Here is a 13,925-nt window from a genome sequence, read left to right as displayed (position 1 = left end):
TAATTTTATGTTTAGTCAACTTTCCATAAAACACATACTTCATCTTTGTTGTCTAAAACCTCATTTCCGTTGATCCCTTCTGTTTCTTCTTCATCTTCCGATTCATCTAGAAAAAGAAAAAGGTAGGGGACATATGAACAACTAGAAAATATACTGGATATTGTTAATGTTCCTTACATTAAAATATACTGATTGAGGCAGGCAGAATTTGTGTGGACACAGTCAGCTATATCCAAATAATTTACATTTCAAAGACAATGTAGATAGTGTGTTTCCCTTTAAAAAAATTCAAAAGCCCGCCATATGTTTCAAGTGTCTACTCTAGATAAAAGCCCAAGAGTTCCCCATCTAATTAGAATAATTTGCATCAATTGCATAAATGCTTACATGATCAAATTACATGAGAGCCATACCAAAATGTTGCCCTTCAAATATTTTTAATCTGTTCCACTTGTGGAAATATAAGCAGCTGCTTTGAAGTGCAGAATAATATTCTGAATCCTCTTCTTACTTGGAAACCTACACACTTGCTTCTGTTTTTTCTTTGACAGTGGCAAGGCTCGTAAATACATTAATAATTATTTCTGCATGCCGTCTGTACTTGGACCATTGTAACCCATACCCATAAATTTGTCTTTAATGAACAGAATTACCTTCCTGTGTATATGGTTTTGGAGGAGAAGTGTTTTCGATTATTCCAGGCACATGAAATGTATATGAACTGTTTATAATGGACAATGGCAGAGGACACTTTGGACAACACTTTCTCAAAACTTGAATTGCAGCATTCACTAAAGAGTCCAAGCTTTTGCATTGCAAACATTCCTAAAAGGGAAACATGCGAGACTAGTAAAAGAAATACCAAAGTATTTTACAGGGGGCAAAGATAGTTACCCCATAGCACAGAAAAATACAAAGAGGCCAACAGGTAAGCCAAGACTGAAGTTAGGAAAATAGAGGGGAAGGAAGAGGGGAAGAGCAGGGGATGATTTGATTGTATGGGAGATTATAGAGTAGAATGTTGGGTAGAAGGTAGAAGATAGAATAAAGAGAGAAGTTGAACTTGGCATGAAAACATTAGTTCAATTTGATGTTATCTGCCTTCCCTAAGAAATTGGATATATGAAAGAGAAATGGCAATGAATACTTTCAATAACTGTTGGCAAGAAAGGTTGCGATAGATAGAAAACAAAAGTAAAATATCTGTAAGGAGCCCTAGAGCAGCAATTCGTACCTGTAGTGCTAACTGCCGTGAAACTGTAAATCCACAGAAAGGCCAAAGAGTGATAGCTTTGGCCACTGAAGAATTGCCAACTGGACATTAGCTACCTAAAGTAGATGGCCCTTTGGTGGGGGGCAGAAACCGAAAAGGGAAAAATACTTCACAATAAATGCTGATGGCACTGGTAAATTCTGCATGTAAAATTAAATGCTAAAAATAAGCCACTCTTTTTTTCAAGCAGGATTTTGTTTTAATCACAACTTCACTATACAGTATATATATGTTCATATGTGTATATCACAGATACAATCCATCCCAAACTCAAGGGAAGACCGTGTAATAGATTGTAATCTAATAGACTGTTAAATTCACTGGACAGGTATTAATTGCGTCCACAAAAACTCTACATTGAGCTGTCAGTGTAATAAAAAAAAAAAAGATACACTATAAAAAGGTCTGTGCTGTTCATAGTACTTCGCCCTAGACAGGCTATGTTTCCAGTGGAAATACCAAATACTGGAATGCTTGCTGTGTTTTTTTATCCAAGCACTGTATAAACAAGCAAAAAACATGTTCCTGCCAACATATCATAGAGAGAATTTGAAGTATAAAAAAATCCTAGCAAATGTCCGAGAACATGAAGGCTGTTAAGGAGATTTCAAAGTGCCTTGCTGCTGTCAAATGGCTAAGAACTTCAGACAATAAAAAGGTCAATGTACAGGAAAATATAGCCTTACAAGTACTGCTACAAAAGAATCAGCTGATATTAAATCCTGTTAAATAATGTTTTATTTACTTGTGTTGTAGAGAAGACAATCTCCATTCCCTTGGCCTGCCGGAAGGCTTCTCTGCCAGACCGGACATTGGTTATGTGTTTCAGGCACCGTATAAGACCTCTTCGAATATGAATGTAACGGTTAGATGAATCACAAAGATGCCAGTCTTTGTAGAATTGCAAGAGGCCATCCACATAACCACTGTTGACAGCTCTTCTTCCATTCGATTCTAGGGGGGAAAAATAAAATCTATAATGTTTCTAGTTCAAGGTTAGTTTTATTAAAGGAATAGTAGCCCCGAAAAATGAAACGGTTTTAAATGAATATCAATATAATGTGCTGTTGTCCTACACTGGTAGAATTGATGTGTTTGCTTTAGAATCACAACTATAGTTTATGTAATCAAGCTGCTGTTTAGCCATGAGGGCAGCCAGTATAATTACCATATTACACTGATCCAACAGGCCCTAACACAGGCAGATAAGTCAGAGCTCTCATCAGGAGTGCTGGTTAGAGCCATTCTGCACCGAAGCGATAACCCCTACACATATGTAACTCCAAATAGATTATCAGTAGCATCTGAATATATATAGGCTACATTTTAAGAGACAACACATATACAAATTTACCGCATCACATTTCCATAACAATGCTTATTCTGTACATGTATAGCCAGCTTTATGGATGTTTAATTCTACAATTTTATTAACTATAATTAAGTGGGCTTTATGCAGGGGTCCATTGGATTAAGTTTCCCTATGATCTGAAAATCCCCATATGGTTGGAAATCCCCTGATGTGGCTAGCTAAGTGTTGGGCCTACATTGTATATGAGAGGAGGAGTGATTTCTTTTTCCCCAGTGAAGTGTGCCCTGGCATTTCCAGAATTTGGCCCGATTTCTAGGTGTCCCTGTTGCTCAATTTCTTTCTGCCATGTGCTCAGTTTCTTTCCAATTTCACTCCTGGAAAGAGTGCATGTGGCTGGAGCAAGATGAAAAGGCATAAGGACTGGCGTGGCCCTTGGAGGGCTTGGGGTATGGGCCTCAAGCATTGGGAGCTCAACCATGGAGGGTCTAGAGCTTGGAGACAGCATAGAGAATATGAAAGGAGCTGCTTGTAACTGGATTCCTATGAAAGAGGCTTTGTGGTGCTTGAAGAGCAAATATTTCTGTGGGACACCATGGATGCCTGTACCAGCTCTGTGTGAGTCCTTGGTGAGTGTTCTGCCTGAGGGAGGGTATTGAAAGGTCCCCTGTTTAAAGGACCAGTGTTGTCTATGTGCCTACTAGGTGGGAGCAACTACCTCTGTCCTACAGGAGAGGTATTTGGCCAGGTATCGATACCTGGGGAAAGTTTAAGTGCTCCTGGGGGAAAGGACTGAACTGAGACTGTGGTGTGGGACTGTGCCAGAGCTGGGACTTACCACATGGGTTCCCCAGGGCAGGGGTGTTATTATATTGATATACAATTGTCTTTCACATTCCTGGCAGTTATATAAATATATTTATCTCTCTCTCTCTCTCTCTCTCTCTCTCTCTCTCTCTCTCTCTCTCTATAGGTTTATTTGTTTCTGCACCTGTGTGTTTTATTATTACAGGAATTGGATCGGTTATCGAGAAACCCATTATCCAGAAAGCTCTGAATTACGGAATGGCCGTCTCCCATAGGGGCAAATTCACTAAAGAGCAAAGCGGTCAACGCTAGCGCAAATTCGCCAGTGTGACGTCATTTCGTTACTTCGCCGATTTACTAAAGGGTGCTGGCATAAATTTGCTAGCGAAGTGGACCTACTCTAGCGCTACTTCGAAACCCTTACATCAGACGAAGTTGCACTATGGCGATGGGACATAACTACGCTAATTGACTAACTTGCACATTTTACTGAACGTTACCTCTTGCGCCAGACTTGCCTTCACCAACTCAGACCAGGCAAAATGCAATAGAGTAGATAGGGCTTGCTTCAAAAAAAGTTGAAATTTTTCAAAAAACGCTGGTGTCGTTTACCTTTTTTAAGGGTGATAGGCTGAAAAAGATCGTAAATTTTTTTGGGGGTACCCTCCTTCCCCCCTACATTTCCTAACATATGGCACCTAAACTATACAGTGGGCACATGTGTAGGGCAATATAACACCTCTATTTTATTTTATGAAGCTTTCCCTGGCTTGTGTAGTGTAATGTATTTGCTGCTACATATACTTCCATTGTACTTTAACTTGGCGCCGTATGCAAATTAGGCATCGCTAGCGTAACTTTGCTTTCCTTGATGAATTAACGCTAGCACAACTTCGCTACCGTTCGCCTCCCTGAGCGCAACTTCGGATTTTAATGAATAAGCGGTGCCCTGGCGAAACTTTGCCTGGCGAAGTGTGGCGAAGCCTGCGCTAGCGCAACTCCGCAGGTTAGTGAATTTGCCCCATAGACTCAATTTGATGCAAATAATTCAAATAAATAAAAATGATTTTCTTTTTCTCTTTAATAATAAAACAACACCTTGTACTTGATCCAAACTAAGATATAATTAATCCTTATTGGAAGCAAAACCAGTCTAATGGGTTAATTTGATGTTTAAATAATTAACTAGTAGAATTTAGGTATGAAGATCCAAATTAGGAAATTTGTAAAAAAAAAAAAAAAATATTTATCAATGGGTGAAAGTGAAATATCACCCTTTGATAAATATGCCTTTTAAAATACCATAGAAATGAACGGAGAGTGTCAGAATGTCACTCTTGCAGACTGTGGAGATCTTCTAACATCCCTCTTTGATAAATATGCCTCTTAGACTGCATTCTAATCAAATGATTCAAATTTTTAAAAATTATTTCCTTTTTATCTGTATTAATAAAACAGTAACCTGATCCCAATTAAGATATAATTCATTCTTATTGGAAGTAAACAATTCTATTGGGTTTATTTAATATTTTCATGTTTTTTAGAGGACTGGTGACCCTTTTCCTGTAAACCCCCAGGTCCTGAGCATTCTGGATAGTAGGTCACATACCTGTACTAGTGATTAGTGAATTTGTTTTTTTGCTTTGGTGGAAAGTTTGTGAAACTGCAGGAAAACACTTTGAAGTCAATGGGCTGTTTTTCACTGTGACTTTCATGCAGTATTTTTTTCTCTGCTACTTTTTTTGTGCTAAATACATTTGATTCTTTCCGGTGATTTTTCAGTGCAACTCTTCTTCATGGCAACTTTTTTCCATGCAGAATACTATGGTTTCTACGACAACTTTTTTTTCATGCCAACTTTTTTTCAGAAATATTAGCAGATGGGAAAATATGATATTGCAGATAATCCATACCTGCCAAAAATGAACGCTCAATATTCAATACCAAAAAATGTATACATTTTCTCCTTTTTACCACTTTTGTATTAAATTACTAGGTTATATACACTGCTCTTGTTCTCGGTACAACCCAATTTAAAGTAGCAACATAAACAAAACCCTTCTAACTTATCATTAGGTTTTTTTGCTGTGAATTATACTGTACAAACACATTTTCAGACATTAACTTTAAATCTTTACATGCAATAAAAAAACTTAAGTATTGTGTTTGTACCAAATTTCTTCTGGATATGACAAATAGGTATTGTCTATCCACAGGGGCGGGCCTTGCCCCTCCGCCGCTTGAAAAATAATAATATGTTACACATCCCACAATTAATTTGTTTTTTATTTGTATACATATAAAGACAAGTTATCTCAATGAATCTGTCTGTTTGATATGGCCAACACTTGCATTCCTCTAACAATGGCTTCCTACAACAACCACCTTGTCCCTAGTTCAGACTTCAATGTTAAATATCAGGTTACCAAACAAAGTTATTCCGCATGATACCTACCTGGGAAAAGACTGCACGTTTTGAAATTGTCATAGATTAACTGGATAATTAGGTGTTATGAATAAAGAAAAAACTTGCCTTGAGCATTGAACTTGTAATTCCAAATGCATAATTAAAGTGCAGAATATGAAGTTGTAAACTTTTTCAATAAAATAGTATACTCTTGATATATCTCAGTAGATTTCATGTTATGTATTTATTTCTGAATGAGAACTTTATAGCTGGAAAGGATTCCTACTAATACTTGACAAAAATAAGCTTAAAAACTTGATGATGTGAGAGTATATTATATGTTATTGCATGCTCTTCTTGAGTGTAGGCTTTGGCAGATAGACCCTCTTTTCTTTATGCTGTTGGGCTCATTTACTTCTAGTTACACCTCACTAAGTACACACAGTAGTCACAGTAGATGTGGAAACTAACAGGGATTGTGTTTCCTCCATCTAAAGAACCGAGTACAGGTTGTTGCTGGAGAAAAAGGAGAAGAGCTTAAAATGAGCTCTCTGTCCATCTAACAACATATATATATTATTATATAACATTTACCATTAGGTTAATTCATTCTTGGCCCTATCAATGTTTCTGTGGTTCAATCCACCTTTTTACATGCGTCTATTTATTACCTAGAAACAAGGCAATATTCACATGGAGGCTCATTTAAAAACACCAGGTAAATTAAAACCCATTCTGTAACCCTAACCGGCCAAAGAGTAATTAGCTTTTGGCTGCTATAGATAATTTAATAAAAATACACTTATTAGTATACTGTGGAATAAAGTCCCTATCACATTCACACACACTATGATCATAAACCAATTAACTAGCCTGTATGTTTTTGGATTGTTATATAAAGATAATTGCAGTACCATAAGGTAGAATTAAAATGGAAACTTCTAATGTTCTAGATATGCTATTGCTACAGATGAGTGAAACAATTCGGCAAATTATGAGGCTCGCAGAATCTTGGATCAATTATTTAAAAAAAATGTTTTTTTAAACAAAACTGAAGCTTGACAAGGTCATTGCCCTTCTCTGGCTCATACTGCTTCCCATGCAACAATCTGCACTGTGACAACCTGCCAGCTTTACCTAACATTTTTTCTAGCATGTTCTACATAACGATGACACCTCTCCATCATAGGGTTACCACGTTTTTTTGTCGAAAACAGGCAGAGGGCAGGCCAGTGAAATATGGGGCCGGCCGGTGACATTGGGGGGGGGGGCAGTGATGTTGGGGGTAGGGCGGGTGATGTCCTAATTTGGAAATCCAGCCAGGAACTGGGCTGTCCAGGTGAAATCTGGACAAGTGGCAACCCTACTCCGTTATAATTGCTGAAAAATTCTGTATTTCATACATTTACTATTAATAGGCTTGTGGTTATAACTGCATTTTGTTGCTAATGCTAAAATTGGAATTCATGTAGGATCTCGCATACCCTATTTAATTGAAGAGATGCCTGGTGCACACAGGTATTGGTTCGGCCACCTCACAGCAACGACAATAAGAAAATTCCATGTTTGACAAAGGGGTTTTCTCCCCGAAACGTTGCATTGCACTCCGCTTAATAAACACTTGAAGACTTCATGCAGACCTGTGTGCCATTGGAATTTAATGCTAAAATTGAACACACATTATCATAGGAGGCACAGTGCCTAGAAAAGTGCATCGGGACTGTAGGGAGAGACTGTGCTTCCTTACCTTCCTCCCCCCTCCTCCCCGATCTCTGGGATGCGCGAGCCCCTCCACCTCCCTGGCGGCACGCATGGGGAGCATTGCTTCCTTTCCTGAAGAACAGAGCCAGCAGCTCCCACCCGCCCAATGTACGAAAAGTTCCTCTCCGCATAGGATGCACACTGTTTTTTGATAGATAGGTCATTATAGGTCAGTATTGTCATTAATAATGTTTTAGTGCACAATATGTCATATTGTTACTTTATTACACTGTTTGATGATTGTTAAAAGATTGTCACAGTGGAATTTTGATCCTTGCCTTATTATTATATGGGGGAAAATGGTTCTCACCTGCCCCTTGATCTGCAGTGACTGGCATTGGTTTTTGGTTTTGGCTGAAGTGGTTATAAATAAATGGTTTTTCAGTTGTATAAATATCTGTTTACAAGCGGGCAAGGATCACTGGATGAAACATTATAATAAAGCTGAATGATTGACATTTACCACAAGTCAGCTTCTGAGTCATTCAATGGGTATTATTGCAAGGGTAGAAATAGGTATAACAGTATAAGAGATCAATCTAATCCAAAAAAAACCAAGTAAACAGGAGAAACAGTGCTGCAAGTCAATTTTAACTACTACAGTCCTTGCTTTTTGTACGTGTAAATGTTTCCCCCCCTTTAAAAAAAAAAACACCATGGAAAAAGCCTGAGAGAACAATTTAAGCTAATTTTCTTAAAGCAGCGCAAGCTGTTAGTGCTGAAAAGGGCAAAAAATATGGGATAACAAAACTGAATGAAATTAGATTAAAATAACACACTGATAAACAAATTATTTGCCTAAAATAAAGAACTCAGGAAGAAATAAGGAAAAATACCTTTTATAACTTATATAACAGCATCACCATGTGGTCATAAATGGAAGGAAAGCACATTTTATTTTCAACAAGGCATGATGCCGTATATTAAAGAGAAGATTGTTTATATTATAAAAAGGCAAGCATTAAATTAGCTTTGTCTAAGGAAAAAATACAAATTTAGTCTTCCCATACCCCTGTTCTGATTGATAACATCTATTACAGGGTGCTACAATAAATGCATACAACCATGCATTAATTGTGTATTTTATAGGCTGGCAAACAACATGTTGCTCACAAACCACTGGGTAACACACCTACTTGTATTTAAATTTCAATCAATCGTATTGAAGAAGAGTTAAATGGGGTTATGTAATAAAAGGCACTAAGTTTGCCCAGGGGCAGTAACCTGTAGCAACCAATCAGCAGGTAGAATTTACTAGTCACCTGTTTAAATGCAATAATCTTATTGGTTGCCATGGGTTACTGCTCCCGGGCAAACTTAGTGCTTTATATTACATATGGGGTTATAGCTTTTAAAAAAATACATTCATATCATTTAGGAAATGCGTACTGGTGTTCACTTGGTTGTATGAATTCCAAACAGTATTAGCAGTTAACATTAAGGTTAAGGTAAATGAAAGAATGACCCCCCATTAATAAAGTTATGGACATGCTTTGGACTACAAGAAAGTCATCCTGTACTTCAAGATAGATGTAATATGCAATGGTGTGATATACAATGCAATTCCCACTAATAAACTTATGCTTTCTTGTGATATACACCGCAATAGTCCCTTACTCTAAAATAGGGAAATTTGGTACATAAGCAATTTCCTCTTTGTAATTTTGCAGTTTGGGCAATACATAATGTAGTTCTAGATCTAATGATGTCTAGGGACACCAAGAGTTTATAGCCAACAAATAGTCACATAGAACAGAATGATCTATGATGTCACCAAGATGTTATAGTCAGAAAGGAGAGTTGATAGCAGGGTCGGCCGAGACCTGCTGTCCAGATCAGCCGCCCCAAAAAGAAAAAAACATGCGAGCAACAGCGTACACATATGCACATGGCGGGAGTATGGAAGACGGGAGGGGCCCCCGGTGACTGCCAGGAGAGCCCTTGGTGTCGCAGTCAAGGTGCTCCCAATGCTTCAGTCTGACCCTGGGTGATAGGCAGAAAGGACAACATGATCTAAATATGACTAGGGACACCAAGAGTTTATAGCCAACAAATAGTCAGAAAGGACAGAATAATCTATGATGTCTAGGGACACCTAGAGGTGCTAGGCCGAAAGGAAGGTGTTATGTTTTGGGTAGCCGAGGATGAATAGAGTATAACAGTGCTTTATTAGCAGATTCATGCAGCCATTACACAACAGTAACTTTCACTTTTAAGATGACAGGAAGTATGCACAGTATGTCTTGAGCACAGTGACATCTACAGGCCATTTGTATAAACATCACAGGAGGCATGATCTAAATATGTCTAGGGACACCAAGAGTTTATAGCCAACAAATAGTCAGAAAGGACAGAATGATCTAATATGTCTAGGGACACTAAGGGGCACATTTACTTAGCTTGAGTGAAGTAATAGAATAAAAAATACTTCGAATTTCGAAATATTTTTTTGGCTACTTCGACTGGAACGATTCAAACTAAAAACCGTTCGACTACTACTTCGACCACCTACTTTGCCACCTAAAACCTACCGAGCATCAATGTTAGCCTATGGGGAAGGTCCCCATAGGCTTTCCTAGCTTTTTTTGATCGAAGAAAAATCGTTCGATCGATGGATTAAAATCCTTCGAATCGTTCGATTCGAAGGATTTAATCGTTCGATCGAACGTTTTTTCCTTCGATCATACAAACGACGGAAATTCGGTAAATCCTTCGACTTCGATATTCGAAGTCAAAGGATTTTACTTCCCCTAAAAGGTGATAGGCAGAAAGGACAGAATGATCTAAATATGTCTAGGGACACCATGAGTTTATAACCAGCAGATATGCAGAACTGATGTAATGATCTTATGATGTCTATGGTCACCAAGGGACAGATTTTTTTAAAATCTTAGATTAGAGTATGCCACAGAAAAATTTCTATTCATTCCTATGGAATTTTTAAAAAAAGGTATTTATCAATGGGTGAAATTTAGAGCTCACCAGTTGATAAAACGATTAAAGTCTTCTTGCTCTGCTTAGAACTGACTAGATATATTTCAGATGACTTTTCTCTACTTGGTAATTTAATTTTTCAAGCACAGTAATCTTTCTGTTTACATTAATTTTCTTCTGAAAAGCTGTGTAAAAATTTGAAAACTAAAACAAAATAAACAAAAGCATGTTTTGCAGCTTTTTGGAATATGAAGATGTTTCTTTATTTGTATTCATTTATTTAGCAAACATATGTGCCATTAGCAGGATTTTTCACAGTGCTGCCTATGTATCAGATTAGAAAAACTAGATAAAAAGTATTATATCTAATAAGAACAAACGAGTGGGGCATATTATAAGCAAATTTTGGCTGCAATATTGATCTTGAAAAAACACTAAAAGTAAATGTTAATCCCCTCATCATATAGTTTTCACACATATAGTACATACATGGCTTTGTTTTGAAAGACGAAAGTTTAAAGGTGAATTACATTTATTGCATATTAAAATATTTACTGGAGCAATTATGTTAGAGAAAGAGAGAAATCTGATCTTTGATTGAACTAACATGCTCACTAGAAAGGCACCGGTGGATCAATTGTTCAATAACTCAGACTTCTAATAAATAATGCTCTCCAGGCTTGTACAGTATATCTTCCACAGATACCAGACATAGTGCTTAGAGACCTTCAGTCTAGAATATTACCCCAAGGTCAGGTGAATTTTCGAATGAAAAAAATTCGAATTTCAAGCTATTTTTTGTGTACTTCGACTAGGGAATAGTCCAAATTTGATTTGAATTTTTAAAAAAAAAAAAAAATTAGAATATCTAAATTTATTGTGGATTATTGTCTCTTTAAAAATTCGGCTTCGACCATTCGCCATCTAAAACCTGCAGAATTGCTATTTTAGCCTATGGGGCCCCCTCCTAGAACCTATTCGGAGTTAATTGGTGGACTTTGAAAAATCTAAGTTTTTTTGGGGAAAAACTTTGAATCGAATTCGATCAAATGTGCTATTCCTTCAATTCGTACGGTTCTAATTTGGCCGATTACGGACCTATTCGATCGAAAACAGACCTATTTGACCCAAAAAAAAACTTCGACTTCATTTCGGTTGGTCTTTTTGAATTCGAATTTCGAAGTTCTTTTTTACTTCGAAATTGGACCCTTGATAAATATTCCCCTAAGGGGCAAAATGTGTCATTAGAAAAACTCCACTTTTTATTATTATTATTATTATTATTATTATTATTATCACCATTTGATAAATACACTGCTGAAGTGAGTTTTTCTGTGATGAGCTCTAATCACCCACATTGATAAATCTGCCCCAAAATGTGAGAAGCCAAAATAAAGCCCTGCCCAGTGTTGGACTGGGGGGTCTGGACCCACTGGGGCTGCAGTAATAAGGGTCTGCACATACCCACCCAGGCCCCCAACACCCACATCTCTGCCAATTCCACTGGTCCCCCACACCAGACGCAGTTCTCCTCCACCGGCTTCCCCCACCCCTCCAGTGAGTACGTGCTTTTCGTCTGCATTTCATCAGACATGGGTTGGGGAAGGTCAGGGAGCGATATTTTAAGGCTGGCTTGGGACAGTGGGTCTGGACCAGTGGGCCCATTGGATTGTTTTCCCTGCATCCCGCTGGCCTGTAGGGACATAGTCACAAGAGCTTACACTTAAAATGCAGGAATCCAACACCAATCAGTGGAAATGTGATTTATTAACTGGAAGCATTGTAATAAAAACAAGATGTGTTGAGATAATTGGCCATTTTAAGCAAAGACTCTTTTTTTATTATGAGTGTTTATCTCCCAGATAGGTTTGATCTCCCCAGGCCTCCATCATATCAGAAGATTGTGAAGAATCTATGTTTTTTGTCAGAAACATTTAGTAGAATGTAAATCCCTGGTCTGTAACGTCACTGAGGGATTGTAAAGTGACTAAGGCTCAGAGGCCAAGACCCAGAGTTATTGCAGTATGAATAAATTGTATGTCTCTATTATCTGAAGCAGGTGCATGCAGGGATTTATGTAAATGCACTGAAATGACATTAAATATTGAAAAGAACTCACAGAGAAGTCAGTTAAATGCTGGATTTTAAAGGTTAGGATTTATACATCACATTCTCAGGATATTACAGTATATTGCAGTACCAATTGGCCTGATCAGTTGAGCTTCTTATTATATAAAATACTATATGTATTTATGAATGTGGCACACTAAGCAGCAGTGATCTGCTTTAGGCCTCCAACAAACTACAGTCAAAGCCTGATTTTACATGCCTGGATATTACGTTTTCCTGGAGATGACGCTGTTATTTCTCAGTTATTTTTGTCCTGGATTTCAATTGAAATGCTGTTCTTTATGGCCACCAGGAGAATGTAATATCAGGGTTTCCAAGTGGCAGTCATAGGTCCTGAGTTTATCATGTGTTTCCATTGTGTAAAAGTTTTGTTTGGAAAAATGTACTGTCCAAGTTAAATATATTTGTTTTTCTAATATTTTTTTAATTGCTTTTTCATGTCTACTTTTTGTTTGGCATTTTTAAAATATAGGGCCTAAGGCGCCAGTAAAACAAGAGGAAAACATAAAGGAGAAATAAAAAGTTTTTACTTTTCACTCATCCGTAAAGAGTTTCACCTTTTCTTCATCTATCCTACTAAAGTATATAGAAGCAAAAAAAGACAATCAATAACCCTTAGCTGAAGAGCAAATAAATACATTAAAGGAATAACTGAGCTTGCAAGAAGAAAGTCAGAGCATGCATTTACAGGCAAAAAAAATAAATACATAGAAAGGTCTGTATTTTATAGTGAAAGTGTGATGTCAATCAGGCAAAAAAAACTTTTTTTTTCAGTATGAAACAAAGAACTTCCCAGTTGTCTGTTAAACCAGACTGTTATCAGAAAAGTCACATTGTATATGTTGTGTGTTGGTGTGAGTATATGTGTCAGTGGGTTTATTTATTTGCACATCAGGTCACTTACCATAATATTACACACCTCCCTAATTTTTCCTTGCTAACTAGAGGAAGGAACTGCTTGCAAAAATTACGGGCTTAGTTAGCCATTGATTGATTAAATATATTTTATACAAGATCCAGTTCCTCCTTTCTCTTGAATTGTGCTTAATACAAGGAAATAGCTGTAACATAGTAACTGACTATATTACTATATGTTACAGGTATGGGATCCATTATCTGAAAACATGTTATCCAGAGTGCTCTAAATTACAGAAATGCCATACTTTGTACTTGGTGGTAACTAAGCAGCATGAATCCATATTGGAGGTAAAACTAGGGATGCACCGAATCCACTATTTTGGATTTGGCCGAACCCCCAAATTCTTCACGTAGGATTAGGCCGAATACTGAATCCAAATCCTAAT

At 37.4% G+C, this 13,925-nt stretch overlaps 1 protein-coding gene across 1 annotated transcript in view; it reads right to left on the bottom strand.

Annotated features, from left to right (window-relative positions):
• Positions 1 to 13,925, bottom strand: part of agbl1.S (AGBL carboxypeptidase 1 S homeolog) — a 244,719-nt gene that overhangs the window by 186,057 nt on the left and 44,737 nt on the right. Inside the window, exons 7-9 of the mRNA XM_018255312.2 lie at positions 2,019 to 2,227; positions 654 to 825; positions 39 to 106 (exon numbers count right to left, since the gene is read on the bottom strand). Of these exons, the coding sequence (XP_018110801.1) occupies positions 39 to 106; positions 654 to 825; positions 2,019 to 2,227 (449 nt within the window). The remainder of the gene's footprint in view (positions 1 to 38; positions 107 to 653; positions 826 to 2,018; positions 2,228 to 13,925) is intronic.

The sequence above is a fragment of the Xenopus laevis genome, chromosome 3S, assembly GCF_017654675.1.
Source record: "Xenopus laevis strain J_2021 chromosome 3S, Xenopus_laevis_v10.1, whole genome shotgun sequence".
Classification (NCBI taxonomy): domain Eukaryota; kingdom Metazoa; phylum Chordata; class Amphibia; order Anura; family Pipidae; genus Xenopus; species Xenopus laevis.
This window is presented reverse-complemented; position numbering and strand designations above follow the sequence as displayed.